Source organism: Sinocyclocheilus anshuiensis, unplaced genomic scaffold (assembly GCF_001515605.1).
Source record: "Sinocyclocheilus anshuiensis isolate Anshui unplaced genomic scaffold, SAMN03320099.WGS_v1.1 scaffold1439, whole genome shotgun sequence".
NCBI lineage: Eukaryota > Metazoa > Chordata > Actinopteri > Cypriniformes > Cyprinidae > Sinocyclocheilus > Sinocyclocheilus anshuiensis.
The window spans coordinates 7,312-26,163 of NW_015536537.1; the positions used below are offsets into that span (position 1 = coordinate 7,312).

Sequence of the window (18,852 nt, forward strand, 5' to 3'; positions counted from 1 at the left end):
TCATATCACAAGAACTAATCAGATGATGGCTGGGTATGTCCAATGTTATGAATTTCTTGAAGGAACTCTTGCACAACAGCGATCATTTCTTTCGCAGTGTCCAATTCAACGAAGTGTTCTGCTCGCCCACTGTAGACCTCTACGTCATTATCATGTAACCATAGATAGCGCTGACATGCAACCACGTACTATGGTACGTACGATGGCACGTCACATTTATATGCATTATTCATTATTATATTATATTTACGTCACTATTATATGTTTAATTACTTTTATGCAAATTTTCAAGTCTTCGGCCTCGCCATTGGCCAAAACATTAACGTCTGTACACGAAATTATGGAAGGCGGCCGGAGCCAAAAGTCTTTAAACGGAACGCGTGAAATTTGACCGTGTCAACACGCACAATTTGCCCGCGTTAACGCTGCAATTTTTAATGCGTTTCTTTTGTACGTATAGACACGCACATTTTGGCCGTGTTAAGGTGTCAGTTTTTGCCGCGTTTATTTGTTTTATACAGTACATACATAGACTATTTCCTTTTCATCGCATCCCGATCCCGTAAAGGGAATCAGCGCACAATGTTGCCATGACTATCATGACTATTTCATGCGCTGGTTATAGGCTATGTCACAAAAGCGCTTGAATCAGTGGCGTAGCAAGTCAGCCCCTCCGGGCCCATATGCAAAAAAATTTGTATGGCCCCCCCCAAACATTATTGGCTCCAACTTGGTTAACTTATTGTTGATTTTTCTGAAGTGATTAACGTTATGTGTATTCACAAGCTGTTTTACGATATAAATGCTTGGAAATAATATTTAACGATTTGAAGTCCATTCATCATTTGTAGCACGCAAACCACCCAATAATTGCAATAAGCTTTGTGCTTTGTTACTTATATTAAAACACAAAGTGTCAGTCTTCTGTCAACTTTATAATAAAATACTACAAACAATAAATGTTTTTACGCTCTTAAATTTGTAGTGAGATAACCATATTAGTCGCAGTTCAAGCAGCATGTGAATCAATGATATTTTCCTCTTTAATATTTGCAGCACTAAATAAACATTAATAAATATTTGAATGCATGTTGAAAAAATCAGAACAATTTAATACAAACAAATATTTCATGAAATCGATCAATTAGAGTTTAAAAAAACATCAATAAGCCTACGTTTTATTGCTGTTTTTCATGTTAAATGTGAAGAATGACAGGTTGGATGCCCCAGACTTTTTATTTTATTTAATTATTTATTTATTTTTGGCGGAGTATAGGTGGAATTTTCACATTAACTTCACGCAATAACATGATTTTATTATCGTAATTTTGACTTTATTCTTAAAATATTATGACGTTAATCTTATTTAGTTAGTTAGTTTTCAATGTGGCACTAAAATGCCACCATAGGCTATTTGTACTCCATGCAAAACAATCTTGGCACAGAAGCCCAAAAAACAAAAACAACAAATAAATATATAAACAAATAAATAAAATACTAAGGAGATATTTGGATTATTTATTAATGAATAGTATTTTCTGAGTCAGTGTCACAAGATGAAGTTGACGCTCCTGACTCTCCATCTCCTCAGGCCTTTAGAGAGAAATACATCTTTACGGATTAGCCTACAAAATGAAAGAGTTTTTGTTTTTGATTTGAATTATTTCGTTTCAAAGTATTTAAAGCATTCTATTAGATATATTTATCATGTCTGTGAGGGGGCAAGTATTCGCTGAGTTTCGGTTCATCATTGTGAAGCGCTCCTGCTCAAGACCAAGACGACAGAAAGCGCATCCTGTTTGTTTTCCTTATTTTACAAAAGCACAGGTTTTTGATGATATTGTGAGTGAACACAAATAAAAGTAGACCCTTTACAATTCTGAATGATGTATTACTCTTACCTTTATGAGCAAAAATGATGGTGTGTTAAATTTCCACTCTTAAGAAAAAAATGAAAGTGATCGCGCTGGCGCCTCCATGTCCTGCAAAGCCGCTTCAGCTTCCACTCTCCGCACAAACGACTGTATATGCGTCTATCAGCACACATTTATCTAGGTTAAATTTTTTTATTAATTTGAACAATCAAGCAGAATATATAGCTATATATAGCAAGCTATATATCCCCATGTATATGCATATTTGGACTCTAAGCCCTTATTGATGCTGTTCAGTGAAGCTATGTGAACACAAATAAACCGCTGCAGACATGACTGAAAATTAATGCGTGGTGAATTCCTATTCCAAAATATGACACATACGGGTTTATTATTTTGCACTCTTGACATAAATTACTAAATTACTGTCACTGCAACAATGTTTTATCAAAACAGTGGTCAAATATCGAAGCTAGTCTTTAATCTTTCTACTGATGCACAGTTTGTCCAGATCAAGTAAGAGTGTGATGTTTTAACGTGCTGTTAAAGTGAAACAAAAATAATCTGGGGCCGTAGCCGATCTTTGACAGATAAGGGGTTAATGAAGGCTCCTGACTCTCATCAGTCATCAGGTTTAAAGGCCCCTTAAGAAAATTTGCCAAGCATGTTCTCCAAATATATACATAATATATCCTTATATTTAGCCTTGTTAGTTGCTATGCGCATTGTATATAATCTGACACTGCAATACATTGTAATACTAATATTTGAACGCGTGGAGAAAAATAGCTATTTCGATCATAATGTTCATTATTTTATAATAATAATACTAATCATATTTATTATTATTTACACCTTTTATGCATTTCAAATGATTCTTCTCGCTGGCTGCGCCTTCTTAGGAGACGGCATAGGCCCCAAACGTCATTCATCCTTATTTTTGTAATTTTGTCTTTTTTTCTTGATTACACTTATTTTGATTTTGACGTTTATTTAATTTCATAATATTGCAAGTTAAAATGTTTTACTAATTTTGTTCTGCAGACCACAAACGGGAAACTATTCGCTGAGTTTCGGTTCATTTTTGTGACGCAGCCTTGAATATATATTTTTATTTATTCATGTTATCTGGAAACAGCCTACACAACAAAGCTGCAGGAATCTTGTGAGTAAGCTTGCTCACCTGCCGCATCTCTCCTATTGAAAATAAGCTCGGGGTTGTCGTGTACACGGTGTTAGTACAGAAGATGGAGGATGAAATGGGTGTTTCAAGGCCGCTCACACATTCGAAACAAATAGTAAAGCATAATCTAATTTTTTACCCATGAATAAAAAGAGAAAAATCTTGCTTAATTTCTGTTCAAATGACCAGAAGATACACGGACCTGGGAGTAAGAGTAATAACTGTCAAAACTATCAAAAGAAAATAAACAACAAAATGTATTAATTTACTAGCTACAACACTAATAAATGACCATAAACTAAAGAAATATGAGGGTAAAAAAATATTACACGTTCAAAATTGCCACCTTAACATGGCCAAAATGTGTGCATTGAGAAACACGTTCAATTTTGTCGTCTTAATGTGGTCAAACTGAGCGTCTTTACACGTACCAAATAAACGTGGCAAAAACTGACGCCTTAACACGGCCAAAATGTGTGTGTCTATATGTACAAAAGAAACGCATTCAAAATTGCTAATGCGGGCAAATTGTGCGTGTTGACACGGTCAAATTTCATGCGTTCCGTTTAAAGACTTTTGGCTCCATCCACCTTCCATACGAAATAACGTGTTTAGACACAATTACGTGTCCACGCGTTATATCGTTTGTCCACGTAACGTCTAAAGAAATATATGTCTTTAAGGCCTTCCATAGAAAACAAACCATTCGAATTAACGCGCGGAGACCTTGTTAGGAGCTTGATCTTTACTTTTTGTGATGATTTCGATTGAGTTTTGCTTGGTGCAATGCCGAAAAGTTGCTGTGTGGCGTTCTGTACCTCTAATAAGTTAAAAAACCCTGATCTGACACTGCGGTCAAGCCAGCCGCACTTCAGAAAAACACGGTCAAGCCAGCCGCGAGTGAAAATACTGCGCGTGTATTACTATAATTACGGTAATAGCAGGAACAACACAGAGGGAACGCGCTTTCAGAGCGCTTTTCATCTAGACGCCCAGAATTGAGATATGATGACATTTTTTAGGATTTTTTTTTACCCATCTGCCTTAACAGTTTATGTGATTTGACACAATTTTTATATAACGTCCCAATGGAAAACTAGTATTCGAATAGACTTGTTCGGCATTGCTGGGAATGCCCAGAAAAACGTCATAACCGTTTATGCCGTAGAAAACAAACCATTCGAATTAACGCGCGGAGACCTTGTTAGGAGCTTGATCTTTACTTTTTGTGATGATTTCGATTGAGTTTTGCTTGGTGCAATGCCGAAAAGTTGCTGTGTGGCGTTCTGTACCTCTAATAAGTTAAAAAACTTGATCTGACGATGTGTATGAGTGCTACCCTGCACTGATCTGTCGTTAGTCCCGTCCCCCTTCACCGCAACCCAGTTCTAATGGGACTTACAGTAACCCTCCTTCCCATCGCAATCAAATAAATCTCACTCCCTGATATTTTGTGCTGTCATAATCTATTAAAACATTTATTTCATATTATTATACACAATCCCTTACGAAAATTAGCAATGGTAGGCCTATTACTATAGTAAAAGTATAGTAGGCTAACCGTTTTTTTTGTTGGGTTTTTTTGGCGTTTTTATTACCAATTGTAGCCTATAACCACAGTTTTACTACAAATACCATGGTTAAACTATGGTTAGTGTAGCAAAACATGTTGTTTTTACCATGGTATAACTATAGTAACCAATAACCATGTTTTTTGGTATTTTATATACATATTTTCGTTATCTTTTTTTTTTACGGCATGTATTTATGAAAATGGTTAGGCAGCTGCAGCACGTTGTTTTTACCATGGTTTAACTATAGTAACCAATAACCATGTTTTTTGGTATTTTATATACATATTTTCGTTATCTTTTTTTTTTACGGCATGTATTTATGAAAATGGTTAGGCAGCTGCAGCACACACCACATAGAATAACGCTGCGCATTTCAAGGCACTTCAGTGGACCTTAATGTTACCTGTTTTGTCAATGTTAAAAAACTTTTTAATATATCAATAAGAAAGTACGACAGGCTTTTACTCAAGTCTTTATCACTTTATTAAAATGAAGCAAAACAAAACGACAAATATTTACTTTCACAAGCCTTCTCGTATAGGCTTGTAGTAGCCTAAGCTGTCTCTTGCTCAATTAGGTAACAAAAAATGTCGGAAAACGACACCTCTGGCCATTCCGTTAGGTCGTTTGTCCAGTCACAGATACCGTACGGACAGTCCGACCCAATACGGCTCAGTTTTTATGTGTATGTTGCTCTGTCGAGTGGCAGAAATGATTTTATGTAGGCCAATCTATGTCAACACCATGCTTTTCCAATGAGGGGGAAAGGACTGTTCCCTTTCGATTCGGTCACTCTACATTGCTATGGGAATTACCCTTTTCTCCAAATATTACTGAAGCCTTATTGAATCACGCCAGTGAAACTGGTCAATGGCGTTCAAGTGCGCGAAATATGAGGGGCTCCAACTCTATATAAAGCAGTGCTTGTGGCCATCGTCCAAGGCGATGAACTCGCCCAACTAGCCCTGCCGTGCTCTTCCTCTGCAGCCTCTTTCGAGCCAAGGAGGAAAGACTTCTGATGCGGATCTGTCAGGGTCAGGTGACGAGCCCACACCGGCTCAGTGCCCACGCGCTCCTCACCCCCCTGCTGCAGGTCCCCTTCCAGTGCGCTCCATGACCGCTGTTCTCCGCCCCTCCCCCATCGCTCAAGATGTGGTACCCTTCGGTGCCATGGAGGGCGCTGAAGAGGAGGATGATGCCATTTCGGTGGCAGCGTCTACGAGAGAAGAGTGGTCTAAAAGCCTGCTGGATTACACTGTGCCCCACGGCAGCGACGCGGGGGACCTCCATCATAGTGATGTCAAGCTCCTTAACGTCCTGTCCAAGGCAGTTGATGAGCTCGATTTGGAGTGGGCGCCTCCTGCAGAGCCGGCCAGAAGCCGTCTGGACGAGTGGTACCTCCAGTCGGATCGCGGCCGAAAGGAAACCCCGCGGAGGTCCGGCCCCTTTTTCCCCAAGGTGCACGATGAGATAACAAAGTCGTGGAACGCACCACTCTCTAGTCGAGTGCACAACCCGGGATCTTCCCTCCTGTCTTCTGTGGATGGCGCTGACCAAGTAGGGTATGTTAAACTTCCCACAGTGGAAGAAGCCGTCGCTGCCCATCGCTGTCCTTGGGAGAGTGAGAAACAACTTGCCTCTCCCCTCTAAATCTTGCAGTGGGAGGTCCCCCACTGCAAACTTCGCCGGCAAGGCTTTCTCCGCGGCGGGCCAAGCAGCTTCAGCACTGCACGTTATGGCAATACTCCAGGTGTATCAGGCCAAGCTGCTCAAGTCTCTGGATGAGGACGGGCCGGACCCTGAAGTGTTCAAAGAGCTCCGACGCGCCACGGATCTGGCCCTCAGAGCGACAGTGGTGACAGATCGAACGATCGGCCGCAACATGGGGAATCTTGTGGTGCTAGATCGTCACCTGTGGCTTACTCTGACCAAGTTAAAGGACTCGGAAAAAACGGCCCTTCTGGATGCTCCCGTGAATCCCTCAGGTCTCTTCGGAGCAGCGGTAGAGACGTTCACGGAGCGTTTCGTTGAAGCGCAGAAACAGTTGAAGGCTATTAACCACTTCCTGCCAAAGCGCGCCGGCGCGAACTCTCCTGCGCGTTCAGGGCTCGAAGAGCCAGAGACCCTGCCCTGACAGAGACGGCAGGCCACCGGCACCGGAATCAAAGCCGCGTTCCTGATGCTGTCTCTCGGAGGAGGAAATCTGCACCCAGCGCCGAAGACGAGCCACTGAAAAAGTCTGCTCGCTCCACTGTGTGTTCACCACGCCCCCCTGCCTGTTGCGGGCGGCGAGAGCAATTGTCATGTTTGTGTTTTGACTGTTCCACTATGCAGTGCAATAAAGTTGAAAAACATACAAAACTCACCTCAATATCAAAGCAATTCTCCTCCTCTCACTCTCCTCTCCCCCATCACTCACTCTCACACTCGTGTGGTATTAAACTACCCGCCCCCCAGCGGCGAGTTATCCCTCACGGTGTGCAGTCTGCCTCGCCCGCTGTCACAGCTCACAGAAGCGTGGCAGGCACTCTCCAGGGGTATCAGAGTGGGTTATGAAATCAATAAAGAACGGCTAGTTCTTCAGTTCTTCCGCAGGCCACCCTGTTTCAACGGTGTGGTAATGTCCACTGTACGGGAGCGGAATGCCTCAGTTCTGCGAGAGGAAATACACAACCTCCTCGCAAAACGCGCTGTAGAGACAGTGTCCATAGCAGACCGCGAGAGCGGCTTCTACAGTCGCTATTTTCTGGTACCAAAGACGGCGGACTCCGCCCAATGTTGGACCTGAGAGCGCTGAATCGTGTGCTTTCGAAGCGCTCGTTCAAAATGATTACGCTGAGACAAATCCTCTCACACATCAGACCGAGAGATTGGTTTATCTCTGTGGATATAAAGGATGCTTATTTTCACATTCAGGTAGCCCCTCGCCACAGGTGTTTCCTGAGATTTACATTTGAGGGGATAGCGTACCAATTCACAGTCCTACCCTTCGGTTTATCCCTGGCCCCTCGTACGTTTACGAAATGCTTGGATGCCGCTCTCGCTCATCTTCAGAGCTTAGGGCTGACTGTGAATATGCAAAAGAGCTTGCTGGTACCGAGCCAGAACATCTCCTTGTTAGGAGTGGAGCTGAATTCAATCAATATGCAAGCATGTCTGTCGGAGGAGCGCTCACAAAAACTGATCAGCTCTCTCGCAGTCTTCAAGTTAGGGCACTCTCCCCCGCTGAAATGCTTCCAGAGGATGCTCGGCCAGATGGCTGCCGCCTTGACAGTGTGCAAACTATAGGACTCCTACATATACGACCGCTTCAGCTCTGGCTAAAGATCCGGGTGCCACAGAGCACATGGCGCACGGGCACCTTGCGCATCAAAGTGACGCGCGACTGCTGGGATGCGCTGACCCCTTGGCGCGATATGACTCTGTATCGCCTTAAGGTTGTCTGTGTGTAGAAGAGCTGAGTGGTCAAGGAAGATCACGCTGACGTGGTGCACTGTCCTGCAATGTCCTGCACTGCCCTGTACATACAAGTTGAGTGAATTTCATATAAAGTACACAATAAAGAATATCTACTTTAATACTGCTTCATCTCATTCATTTACCTGATGGCTCAAACCACTTCCTAGTGGGTATCTCTCTCATCCTACAGTTATGTCAACAGGGGGTCTGTTTACCAAGCAGCTGATGGGTGCTCCTGTCTGCCTTTTTAATAGAGCAATTTTCTCCTCTGTACCTGAGAAGGTCCTGAAAAAGAATACCCTATCAATACAAAGCTAGGGGTTTTATATGACAAAACTTTGCTGTACTTGGAAACCTGCCTCTCTAATGTTATGGTTTGTATATTATAGTGTTGTTTTATTTTCATTAGGCTATTGATTGAATTGACATTATTGTTTAGTATGTCTATTCTCCTTAATGTAGTCTTACCAACATTTTAAAACTGTTCACTGTTAATTTTAACTATTGTATTGTTTTTATTTGTATGTCACTTTGGACAAAAGCGTCTGCCAAATCCCACAACTATAACCATAAATATGATTTTCAACTTACCTGCTTCCTGCATACCGACAGTCGATTGGTCGCCGCATACGGTTTTCATTGGCTTTAGCGACAACTACCGATGATATTGGCACTGCCCTTATTTTGTTACCCCTTGGCTTGTGCCACTGCTGTGGTAGACTCGTGCAGGAGGACTTTGTTTGTGTTGTTGATGATGTATGGCTCAGCTCAGCATCTCTGGCTCTTGCCAGGTCCAAGGCGTAGATTAGACCCACGACGTGTGAGCAGTAGCCTGGCGCGCTAAAAATATAAGCGGGAGAATGTTATCATTGCAAAGTGGTCAGGCTGTTTTGTGTTTATTCCACAAGATTTATGGATAAGCTGTTTGATTTATAATTATTAGATTATTTTCAAATTTCACTTACCCTGCTGTGCATGAACATAGCTGTTTCCCATTTGAATGGTCAGCGTACGAGGCGGCTGCTGCTTGCGCTGGGACCTATAGGCTTTAGCTTCAATTTTGATGAAATTATTCTCTAATCGGTTGCATATTATGTCGTGGATATATCCCTCGAATGCATACTGCAGTCAGTCCCTTTTGTCTTGCTCTCTCAGATATTTCACCTGTTCGCCAAAAATTACTAATTATCTCCTTGGGAATGTCTGAGAAGTGCATACATACTGTAATAGACGTGCCAGGCGCTAAAGCTTGTCAGGCATAGCAACAGTAACTAAGGAGGGCGGGGCTTAGCGAAGGGTCAATTCCCATAGCAATGTCTCGTTCCCTCATCTCAGGGAACCGAGGTTACGTGAGTAACCGAGAGCGTTTTCCCCAAGCGGCAACCTCCCCCTCTCTCTCGTGAAGCCAACAAGGAAGTGACTTAAACTGTAATTCATCGACTGGCCGCTAGAGGCTGGCTGCAAAAAGCTGTCACCACCGTCGAGCTAGGTGGGCGTGGCTTCACCAACCTGCTCCCGCCTCTTTGCCCATTTTCGATTATCCGGGAATGACGCGCGGTGATGCGCTGCCAAAATGGCGACTGCCGCCTCCACCCACTTTTGAGCTTCAAAAACGCTCTTCGGAAATCTACGGGTGACGTCACGGATACTAGTCCATGATTTTATACAGTCTATGGTTTTCCCCCACGCCGACTCCGCCCACACAGCTATGATGCGACACCGATCAAGTCTATTACAGCACCAAAGATAATCTATTCTTGAACATTTCGAATGAATAAAGACTTCAAGTTCATCTGTAAATCACACAAAGCTATCGTTTGACTTTATAAAACTTTTATTTCATGCATGATTCGTATGGATCTGTTAACTGAATGCAAAGTGTGAATTCTAGGAGAATTCGTTGTAATTTTTAAATTAAATTCTTAGAAATATTAAACGTAATGATAACCATTCAACACTCAAAATATGAGAAAATAGAAAAACGAGTTACTGGATAACATTTTTCCAAGATCAAGAACAACTTCCCTCAAGATGCTTCTTCAGATTAGACGTTGAATCCTTCGATGCTGATAGAAGTTTTGTTGCAGGTAGGCATTGCATTGCGCTGAGATGTTACGTCCTTTTTCAGATTTATAAGTAAAATAGTCTATTTCCACGAGAGAAATGCATTACACGAATGGCTTTCTGTTGTGTCGTCCATTTTTGTGTCGTGATGATGAGCGTATGCACTCTCAATACGAGTTGCTAAATGAATAGGCTGCTGCACGCAGTTTTTTTTTTTTTTTTCAAAGGAGAATCAGTTGCCTTATTGGTTAAAATCTCCAAACTGTTTACTTAAATATTAAATTAAGAAATGACATTAAAATTCAAAGTAATCACTTTGGTAATCTAAAATACTTGTCGGATGTAACTGTAATTTGATTACCACCTATTTAAAATGGAATTATAACGAAATACAGTTACTCATATTTTGTATTTTAAATACGTAACGCCGTTAAATGTATTTCGTTACTCCCCAGCCCTGTATATATATATATATATATATATATATATATATATATATATATTTTTGTATTTTAAATACGTAACGCCGTTACATGTATTTCGTTACTCCCCATATACTGTATATGTGTGTGTGTGTGTTTATAGATATGCATGTTATTTTCTTTTTTTTGCATCCATTACTATTCATATGTTTGTCGTGAACAGTAATTGATTGATATTTTGTAGCATAGTAAATCAGGTTAAGAACAAGCAACCAGGAACCTTATTACAGAAAATTCCAGTTCAACACTGCAGCTGGAATTGCTCGGCAGTTCAGCATTGATCAGGGTAAGGATCTGTCTCGGCACGTTTCAGAGAAGTCGGACTGAAAGCGCACTCTGCAGTGACCAAGCCTCTCATCAGCAGAAGAATCAAAAGGCTAGACTCACCTTTGCTGAGGAGCATGTTGTGTGGAGAGAGGATAACTGGTCCAAAGTTCACTTTAGTGATGAGAGCAAGTTTAATTTATTTGGGTCTGATGGGAAACATTTTGTTCGGTGTCAAACTGAGGAAAGACTGAAGCCCAAGTGCGAAAAGAAGTCAGTAAACGGTGGAGGAGGAAGTGTCATGGTTTGGGGGATGTTTTCTGCAGCAGGAGTTGGGCCTCTTATACAGACACATGGCAGGTGAATGCAAACGTTAATCAGAACCTCCCTCAGCAACATGCAGTTCCTTCCCTGCAAGCATCTCCCAATCAGCCTGCAATTTCAATGCAAGACAATGTCCCTGTCACACTGCAAAACGAGTAAAGCATTGAAATAATGAAATGGCGGTCCAGAGTCCTGATCTAAACCTGACTGAAAATCTCTGGAAAATTCTTGGTGACAGATGGCTAAGAAACCCACTACAGTTACTGAACTATGAAAGAGAGTAGAAGAAGAGTGGAGCAAGATCACGACAGTGCAGTGTGAGAAACCAGTGATATCCTGCGGCCGCAGATGTGCTGAAGTTATTCAAAGTGAAGGCCTCTACACTTCTCATTTCTGACAACTGTAACCCTCCAAAATTTAAGTTGTAATCTTCTTTCGTGCTAAAGTGGTTACTGTTCTCTAATTTTGATCACTGTGTTTTCACAAAATAAAGGTTTTTGTTGAAATGCCTTGGTTATTTTGTCAAACATATTCCTTCAAATTTTGAGCGATGAAGATTAACAATATTTCAGAAAAAATCAAGTATTTATAGATTGTTCTCTAATTGTGATCTCCACTGTATGTATATACACACACTCACACACACACACACCCCCGGAACGTGATCGCGAACGGACCAAGGGGGGCCCCGCTCCAGGCTACCTTGCACTCAGCTAAGGACAGCCCTGGATATGGATATGCACTACTGTTAAAGCTTTGGGATCACAATTTTTATTTATTTATTTAAATAAATAATACTTTTATTCAGCAGGGATATATTAAATTGATCAAATGTGACAGGAAAGGCATTAATGTTACAAACGATTTCTGTTAAAAAAAAATGCTGTTGTTTACAACGTGATGTGATGGCTTCCATAAAAATATTAAATAGCACAACTGTTTTCAACACTGATAATGATAAGAAATGTTTCTTGAGCAGCAAATCAGCATATTAGAATAGTTTCTGAAAGATCATGTGACACTAAAGAGTCTAAAGACTGATGCTGAAAATTCAGCTGTACCATCAAACCACATTTTTGTGGCATATAAATGTTATTTAAAATTGTAATAATATTTCACAATATTACTGTATTTTTGAGCAAATCTGCAACCTTGGTGAGCACAGGCTTCTTTCAAAAACATCAAAAAATCTTACAAACCCAAACTTTTGAATAGTAGTGTAACTTTAAACCTAGCAACCTGTTTAGCTATCTAAATTAATCTAATTTGTAATCATAATCCTCAACACCTCTCCATCTTACCTATTAAGTTCTGTATTGATTTCAAAATATTGCTACTGACCTATAAGGCACTAAATGGTTTAGCTCCTGTATATTTAACTGATCTTCTTATGCCCTATAATCCACCATGCTCTTTAAGGTCATGAAACTCTGGACTTTTAGTAGTGCCTAAGATATCTAAGTCCACTAAAGGAGAGAGATCATTTTCCCATCTGGCTCCTAAACTCTGAAATAGTCTTCCTGATAATGTCCGGGACTCAAACACACTCTCTCTGTTTAAATCTAGATTAAAGACACATCTCTTCAGCCAAGAATTCCTATAATGAATCTCAATCTCACCCTTGTTCCCAGTTAGATCAGATAAAAGTCACAAATATATTTTTAGCTTGAAACGTTATGAACAGCAGCTACGCTAATTCTTTTCCACTGCCTTTCTGTTCCTACCCCGGGATGCCCATCTCGAGGTATCTAAAGATCACACCAGCTCCAGCCTTATAGAAAGACTTCAGATGACCCAACACCTGTGAAGAGATGATGCTGACCCCTTGCGAGGACCCCAGATGACGCCAACTTGAATCGACATTTGAAGCTGCCAAATTTTCTCTATATTGTAATCATTATGATAACACTTGTAATAATCGCTTTAATGAGCTTCTGCCTGAAATTAATTCATGTTAGCTAACTGTATGATTCTATTATCTTGAACTGTTCATTTGTGAAATGAACATTACTTGGACAAATTCACTTCTGATAACAGATCACTCTAAATTGTAATGTAGACATGCATTTTCTGTAAAGCTGCTTTGAAACAATGTGTATTATGAAAAGCGTTATACCAGGGGTGGCAAACTCCGGTCCTGGAGAGCCGCAGCCCTGCAGAGTTCAGCTCCAACCCTAATTAAAACTCACCTGCCTGTAGCTTCCTAGTAACCGTTCAGCCCTTGATTAGCTCGTTCAGGTGTGTTTGGTTAGGGTTGAAGCAAAACTCTGCAGAGCTGCGGCTCTCCAGGACCGACGTTCGCCACCCCTGCGCTATACAAATAAATTTTCTTTGAATTGAATTGAAATCTTATGGTCAAATATAGACACTATGCTGGTTTACTGTACTGGTACTATTATATAATCATTATTTTATTTGAGGTTTTGGGGCTACAAGACTAATTTGATATCAGCATCTTAAAAATATATTCATGCATATAAGCATGTCGACTGGGCTGATATTCCTGAACTTTGACTGTGGCAACCTCAAAAATGCTATATGGAACGGAAGCCGGTAAAAAAACCAAATACATAAAAACACGATTATAATTCAAAATCACAAATATGAGAAATAAAGTTATTTGTCTTATTTCTTCTTCTGAGGCATGACAAGGCTTCCATAAAATGGGTAAACCACATAAACTACAACACTAAACTACTTGTGACTAGTCCTATGTTAACATGCCAATTCTAAAGTACATTATCTGTCAAACAGATCACTGCAAAATTCACTTCTAAATAATGGCCACAAATAAGAAGCATATTCATATATAAAACATATTTATGTGCATTCAATTGTTTTTTACATTCAATTGTGTATCTATTAGTAATACTATCTCATTTGTGTCAACATGTGCATTGTTTTCCATGTTAAAATTTAAGGTTTAATGTGCAGCGATACCTGTAAGACATTTGTATGCTGAATTCCCTGAAAAGTGTAAACCACATGCCACTGAAAACTATTAAAACTTTGCTCTTGTTTATCTGAGCATTCTGACCTGCCTAACATTGGCTCAACCAATGGCTTGAGTTTGTGGCAAGAACATTTGTCTGGCCGACCAATGGCAAAAGAGGAGAGTATTCTGGAGACCTGTATAGTCCTTTGATGACGCTAGTGGCGCAAAAAATATACATCAACTTTAAAAGTTGCAGATAGTGTGAAAGCCTGTAAATGTGAAAATCTGTGCATAGACTGTGTATACATTCGTCTTATAACTCTTTTCAGTGTCTAATTAAAAAGCACACATTGTTCTTCAGTAAAACAGTCCCTTTCTGATTGTTCCATTTAAGGCACTACAGTACAGATGAAACATCCTGAGGTATGAAAAGTTAATTCGCTTTAACAGAAGGCAAAAAATGTCTTTCATAGTCCGAGACACATTGCTGGTCCCACCACGCTTCATCATCACCGCCATCCTTCTCTTCATCAGTGTCGACCATCTCGCTGTACTCCTTTGCCCAATTGTCAGGCTTTGAAATGTTTCCTCTGTTTGATTCCTCAGGCTCATCTCCACCTTCATTTGTTCTGCCCAGTCCATCTGGCACCTGAAAATGTTGGGGTTCCACATCGATTAAAAACTCCTCTGATTCAGTCTCTGATGGAGGAGTAGGTGTGTTGGGATCCAGGTTCTCCACGATCTCCAGCTCAGAGATCTTTAGAGTCAATTCAGAAGGAGAACAGAGCCGGGGACACGCATGCTGGAAGAAAAGCCAAGACGTGAACAAATATTGTACCGTTTTTGTAAGCGTGACATCTCTTTCATATGGAACACTCAAAAGACTTTAGATTCTCACCTGAAAGTTCATATGTTTAAATGTTTTACTGTTTATTGGATCTGGGATCTTCACACAACACCGAGTTGTTTTGCACCTAGAGAGCAGATATCACAAAATGTTGAATTTATCAGTTAAACTAATTTTGTACACCGTATGCAAGACGATAATCCTATGCATACAATAACAGTGCTAAAAAATAGAGTGATGTGATGGAAAGCAGAGCATAATCACCTAATGTGATTACTGAATGTAACAGAAAATAATACACAACAGGGCCAAAAGCATATGGATACCCTACCTTTTGTGGTTCCCAACCCCTCTCCTTACATGTCAGAAAACTTGAGACCCTCCCCATAGTTGTAATTAAACAGAGCATAATTAAACTTTTAGATATAATAATTTTAGATATCTGAATTTAGATATACATTTATAATTTAAATACAAATTTAATTTATTGAATTTTTCTAATTTTATTTTGTTTAAATTTTTTTTTTTTATTCAATAATATTTAAATGTTTTATACTGAATTATTTTATTTGAAATAAATAAAATTTCCTGCTTTTTAATCACATAGAATACTGGTCAATATCAGGTCTTTTATATTTTATTTTTCTGGTTCAGTTTTGCTATGTCTGCTTATATTGCGTTTTAAGGGGCTTGTTTTCAGAATATTATCTCCTACCCATAATAAATGGGGATCTGCATATCTTAAAATAGGTGGCCTTTTTGTGAAATCTGACAGCTGCGACTGAGCTTTTCATATTCGCCACACACTCACATCTTCTGCATCATAATGTGATGTGACGGCAAGATGAGAGGCCACGTATCAAATTAATGCAAGTGATTATCGGCTGGTTCCAAATCAGTGACTGATCTTTTGGAGCATTTATAGAAACGAAAGTTTTTGCACCCATATTTGACCTCAAAGCATACAAGTTCTCCAGGTTGGGAACCACTGTGGTAGAATTACAATTTATCCTCACTGGACTAGCCAAGCTCACTATTTATGGGCCACTCATACAGAATGCCTTTGAAAAAAGTGAGACGCAGCCAGTGGAATGGGGGAAAAAAACACTTGTGAGTTGTGACAAGTTTTTTTTGAAAGATGAACTTATTTTAAGCTGAGCGCTGCATTTTTAGAGAATCAGATGCTGCAAAAGACAGTCAACAGTACAACAGTCAAACACATCCGTCTAGCTCATATTTATGTAGAAAAACTATGGAGCGCAGTGTAATGGAAAAACGCATTCTGTGTGAACCAGCCCTTACAAGGGGGTCTCCATGTACTTTTGACCATATAAATGGAATTATGATGAAAGGCAATACTTACACCAATGTAAAAACCAATACTAATACCAGGAACATCAATAATGGTATGAATACAGCAAACAGTATTGTTTTAACATCACCTAGAAGATGACATGGGTAGAAATGATTGGCTTACTACCTAAAGTTGAATTTGTGATCTACATGCTGTATGCAAAACAAGGACTTACTAGTATTTTGGATAATGCATGCAATGTAAATCCCAAAGGAAGAAAGAAACAGCTCATCTTCCTCATACTTACTGTCTTTCTCATTGGTGGAGAAAGTGGTGAAGCTCCTGGCACCTTCCCCAGCAGCGCTCACAGCGCTCACCCAGACCTGATACTGCTGGGCCGGCTGCAGTTCTGACAACAGTGCACTGGTTCTGTCACTGCTTATCTTAGACCCTATTACACAGGCCAAAGGACACAGATATACACTACTATTCAAAGTTTATGGTCAGTACAATCTTCTTATGCTCACCAGAAATATAGTAAAAACAGCAATATTGTGAAATATTATTACAATTTTAAATAACTGTTTTCTATCTTAAAATGTAATTTATTCCTGTGATGCAAAACTATATTTTCAGCATCATCCATCACTCCTGTCTTCAGTGTTACATGATCCTTCAGAAATCATTCTGATATGCTGATTTGCTGTCCGCGCTCTTCTGGGAGAAGTGCCCATACAAGGAATTCCACCCTTTATGATGTCATACAGGGCCATACTCCAAAAAAAAAAAAACCTTTCAGAAACTTATATGAACCCTGAAGGAGCATATTTGGCACAGAAATACTCTGTCATGCGTCCAAATTGTTTTTTTTAAACTTTGGCCATGTTTAGCATGAGAATCCAACTTTTTAACAGCGTACATAAGTCAGAATGCACGAAATAGCATTAGCTCTCCCCTTTAAAGGAGTGACCATGGGTTACCTGTTTCTTTGATGCCCACTAAGTAATGCAGGATGACACCTTTGCTCTCATTTACAGGGATGGGGCTCCATAACAAAGTGGCAGAGGAGTGAGAGATGTTCTTCACATGGATTTGTGGGACTTTAGGAGGAACTGGCGGGGGAGATGAAGAGATGATACAAACATGAAGGCTAGAAAATCTGATTACAGGATCTCACATTTACTAGCCAAGTACTTTGGGCCCTAAAACAAGCTCAGTGTGAGAAAATGTCTTATGAATGGAATGGAATGCATTACAATTTTTTTAAATCTAAGTGACAATACACAAGCCAATTATCTACAATGCAATATACTTTTCCAATGGATGCATCTTTTAACAAGATAAATGATGTAACCTTTTGTCAGAGCGGTGTAAGTTGTAAAAGGATGCAAGTATTAATTCATGGTAATGATAATTTACAGAATTTTGGCCCTGTGCTGTATTGTACAATTTGCAAATTGTAGCCCAATTTTATTTGTTATCTTGTGGACTTAGGTCTGTTGTCAATGAAATAAAAGTGCATTCAGTGATTTAAGAAATGTCATACCTCCTTCAAGTGTGTATGCAATCAGTGAATTGAGGAAAGTGCTGTGGTTGTTGAAGACAGCGAACAGTGACACATTATACGCCGTGTGGTTCCTGAGGTCACCTGTGGATGGAGACAAACACAAAATCACTGTCAGCATCAGGCCGAACTACAGCTTTCACTCTTACACACACACACAAACCTTTGAGTGTGACAGATCTCTGGGTTCTGTTTACTCTGACCCAGTTCAGGCATGAGTGAGGTACTACAGACACGTGCTGTACCACATACTCCAGGACGCTCTCAGAGAACTGTCGGTGTACAGACCATGAGACCAGCAGCGTCTGGTTCTCACCCATTACACTCAGATTCACCTCAGGCGTCGTCTGTTCTACAGGGCATAAAAATGATATAATCGAAGATATAATTATACACTACCTTTCAAAAAGTTTGGGGTCGGTAAGATTTTAATGTTAAAGCTGCATTCATTTGATCAAAAATACAGTAAAAACAGTAATATTGTGAAATATTATTACAATTTAAAATAACTGTTCTGTATTTTAGAATGTAATTTATTCCTGTGATGCAAAGCTGAATTTTCAGCATCATTACTCCAGTCTTCAGTGTCACATGATCCTTCAGAAATCATACTAAGATGCTGATTTGCTGCTCAAAAAACATTAACATTATTTACATAAGAAATGCACGGATCCGTTATACTGATGCACATTTGATATTTTCTTTACTGTTTACATTCACTTAAAACAACCGACTGTGCTTACAAGGATACTTGTCAAGACAGCCATTGGTATTCACCTGCTGTCTGAGAAGGCTCTGTTTGTGCACTTCAGGTGTGTGAGCGGTGCGCATAGAAATGCTCTATCACAGTGCGTGAGTACCGCATTGAGATGTCTTGGGCTTAAATGGCTTAAAATTACTTTAATGTTTAAACTGACAAGACTTAAAACACATGAGAATGAAAAACTTTCTCGAGGAAGCAGCACTGGCCTGATCGTTAAGATAGTTT

The 18,852-nt window shown here is 40.0% G+C and overlaps 1 protein-coding gene and 1 long non-coding RNA gene across 2 annotated transcripts in view; both read right to left on the bottom strand.

Moving 5' to 3' along the window:
- Positions 1–8,310: 8,310 nt before the first annotated feature.
- LOC107695962 (uncharacterized) lies at positions 8,311–9,207 on the bottom strand. Its single transcript, XR_001635046.1, has 3 exons — positions 9,056–9,207; positions 8,682–8,930; positions 8,311–8,375 (listed from the first exon to the last, which is right to left on the bottom strand). It is a non-coding gene; the product is annotated as an uncharacterized LOC107695962 (long non-coding RNA).
- A 4,821-nt stretch (positions 9,208–14,028) lies between these two features.
- The window catches only part of LOC107695951 (interleukin-6 receptor subunit beta-like), a 12,053-nt gene continuing 7,229 nt past the window's right edge, over positions 14,029–18,852 (bottom strand). The window contains exons 9-15 of the mRNA XM_016496076.1: positions 18,028–18,216; positions 17,847–17,948; positions 17,281–17,412; positions 16,608–16,751; positions 16,370–16,448; positions 15,058–15,133; positions 14,029–14,961 (exon numbers count right to left, since the gene is read on the bottom strand). Of these exons, the coding sequence (XP_016351562.1) occupies positions 14,593–14,961; positions 15,058–15,133; positions 16,370–16,448; positions 16,608–16,751; positions 17,281–17,412; positions 17,847–17,948; positions 18,028–18,216 (1,091 nt within the window). The 3' untranslated portion in view covers positions 14,029–14,592. The remainder of the gene's footprint in view (positions 14,962–15,057; positions 15,134–16,369; positions 16,449–16,607; positions 16,752–17,280; positions 17,413–17,846; positions 17,949–18,027; positions 18,217–18,852) is intronic.